The sequence below is a fragment of the Dendrobium catenatum genome, unplaced genomic scaffold, assembly GCF_001605985.2.
Source record: "Dendrobium catenatum unplaced genomic scaffold, ASM160598v2 fragScaff_scaffold_72, whole genome shotgun sequence".
Lineage (NCBI taxonomy): Eukaryota > Viridiplantae > Streptophyta > Magnoliopsida > Asparagales > Orchidaceae > Dendrobium > Dendrobium catenatum.
The window spans coordinates 2,586,016-2,587,478 of NW_021318534.1; the positions used below are offsets into that span (position 1 = coordinate 2,586,016).

General features: G+C 37.9%; 1 protein-coding gene across 1 annotated transcript; it reads right to left on the reverse strand.

Annotated features, from left to right (window-relative positions):
• Positions 1-202: 202 nt before the first annotated feature.
• On the reverse strand, positions 203-874 carry LOC110111654. The gene has a single exon (XM_020843624.1). It carries the CDS (start codon positions 872-874, stop codon positions 203-205), a length of 672 nt encoding a protein of 223 aa, XP_020699283.1.
• Positions 875-1,463: the final 589 nt, after the last annotated feature.

Genomic DNA, 1,463 nt, shown 5'->3' on the forward strand with positions numbered 1-1,463 from the left:
ACTCCATGTAGCCTCCTTTTTTTCAACTTTTTATTAATTTTTTGCTGATGATTGAAATTAACTGGAATTTGATTCTGAAAATTGGTTTTCTTCCTGCCTCTGTTTACAATCAGCCATGGCCCATATCAAGTTCTATAGATTTCCCTGAACTAACAGATTCAGTTACAACAACTTTATCTTCTTTGGATTTGTCTTCTACTCCTTATTTGCAATCTTCACAATTGTGTCCAATTAGACCACACTTGAAACAGAAATTTAGAACACGTTCATATTCAATTCTTTGATAAAATCTTCCAGCTTTCCCTTCAGCCAAAACACCAAGAGGTAGCTTGTTATCCTGCTGAATCTGGACACATACTCTTCCAAATTCTCTCCTTCCCCATTGGAACATGCTTCCATCAATCAAATATAGTTTTCCAACCATTGATGCAACTCTATAAAGATTTATATTATCCCAGCATTGAAGAGGTAGATTTGGCAGTCTAATCCAAACCGGTACTGTCAAGCCTTTTAGAGAATTCGTTGAAAAATTTTGTGACCATTTATCCATACCAATTATTTTCCCATTGACAAACCAGGGTCCATTAGTCATCATAGCTTCCATGTGGTCTGGTTCATAGAATGAACATAGCACCCATCCCATGCCTACCATGGTTAAATGAAATTTCCCATACTGCATCCACTGTCTCCTGAGCTCCGAACTAATAATTCTTAGAGGAGGATCACCACCAAACACCTTGATTACAATTGAATTACTGAGCTTATCTGCATTTTCTTTTTCATTTTGCTCATGTAGTTTGACAGTGATACCATCTTTAGCTATGAATTTGCCCAGCTGTAATTTTGCTACTTTGATATTTTCCTTTTCCTCCATGCATTATTTATTTCTCCTTCGAAGTCTCCGTTCAGGTTTGGAACTGCATCTCCACTAACACCTTTAACAGCTGATTCCACTTCTCTGAATTTTAACAAATCAGAGAATAAGATTTTCTTTGGTTCACTCTCCTCTACTGTTCAGCTGTGTACTTCCTTTCTTCCAGTTTCTCCTTGTTACCAGAGCTTGGACTCACCGACAAGTTACGAACTATCATCTTCATTTCCTTGCTATTCATAATTTCATTTGAACAGTGACTATCAATCATAATTAGTTCTGAAGTGAGCAAAGCGTATGGACCTTTAGGAGGTATCAATGCAATCCTCTCTTTAAGAAGCTTTATAACATCTTCTTCAATGGCTATACCCTTTCCTTTCCCAATTACCTCCAGTTCTTTTCTAGGTACAAACCCTCCTTCTTTGATAGCAATCCCTTTGTTACTTTTTGATTTGTTGAGCAAACCAAAACCAACTTTATCATCGCCGAACGCTGGAGGAGAGAGCATTGGGTGAGATGAACCATTCATGACCTTTAGATTTGAACGTTGATCATCCGTAGTTCCACCGGCCATCATTTGCCAGCGAATGTC

Coding starts and splice junctions, on each gene's coding strand:
- LOC110111654 (XM_020843624.1), bottom strand. CDS start 874: ATGGAGGAAAAGGAAAATATCAAAGTAGCAAAATTACAGCTGGGCAAA.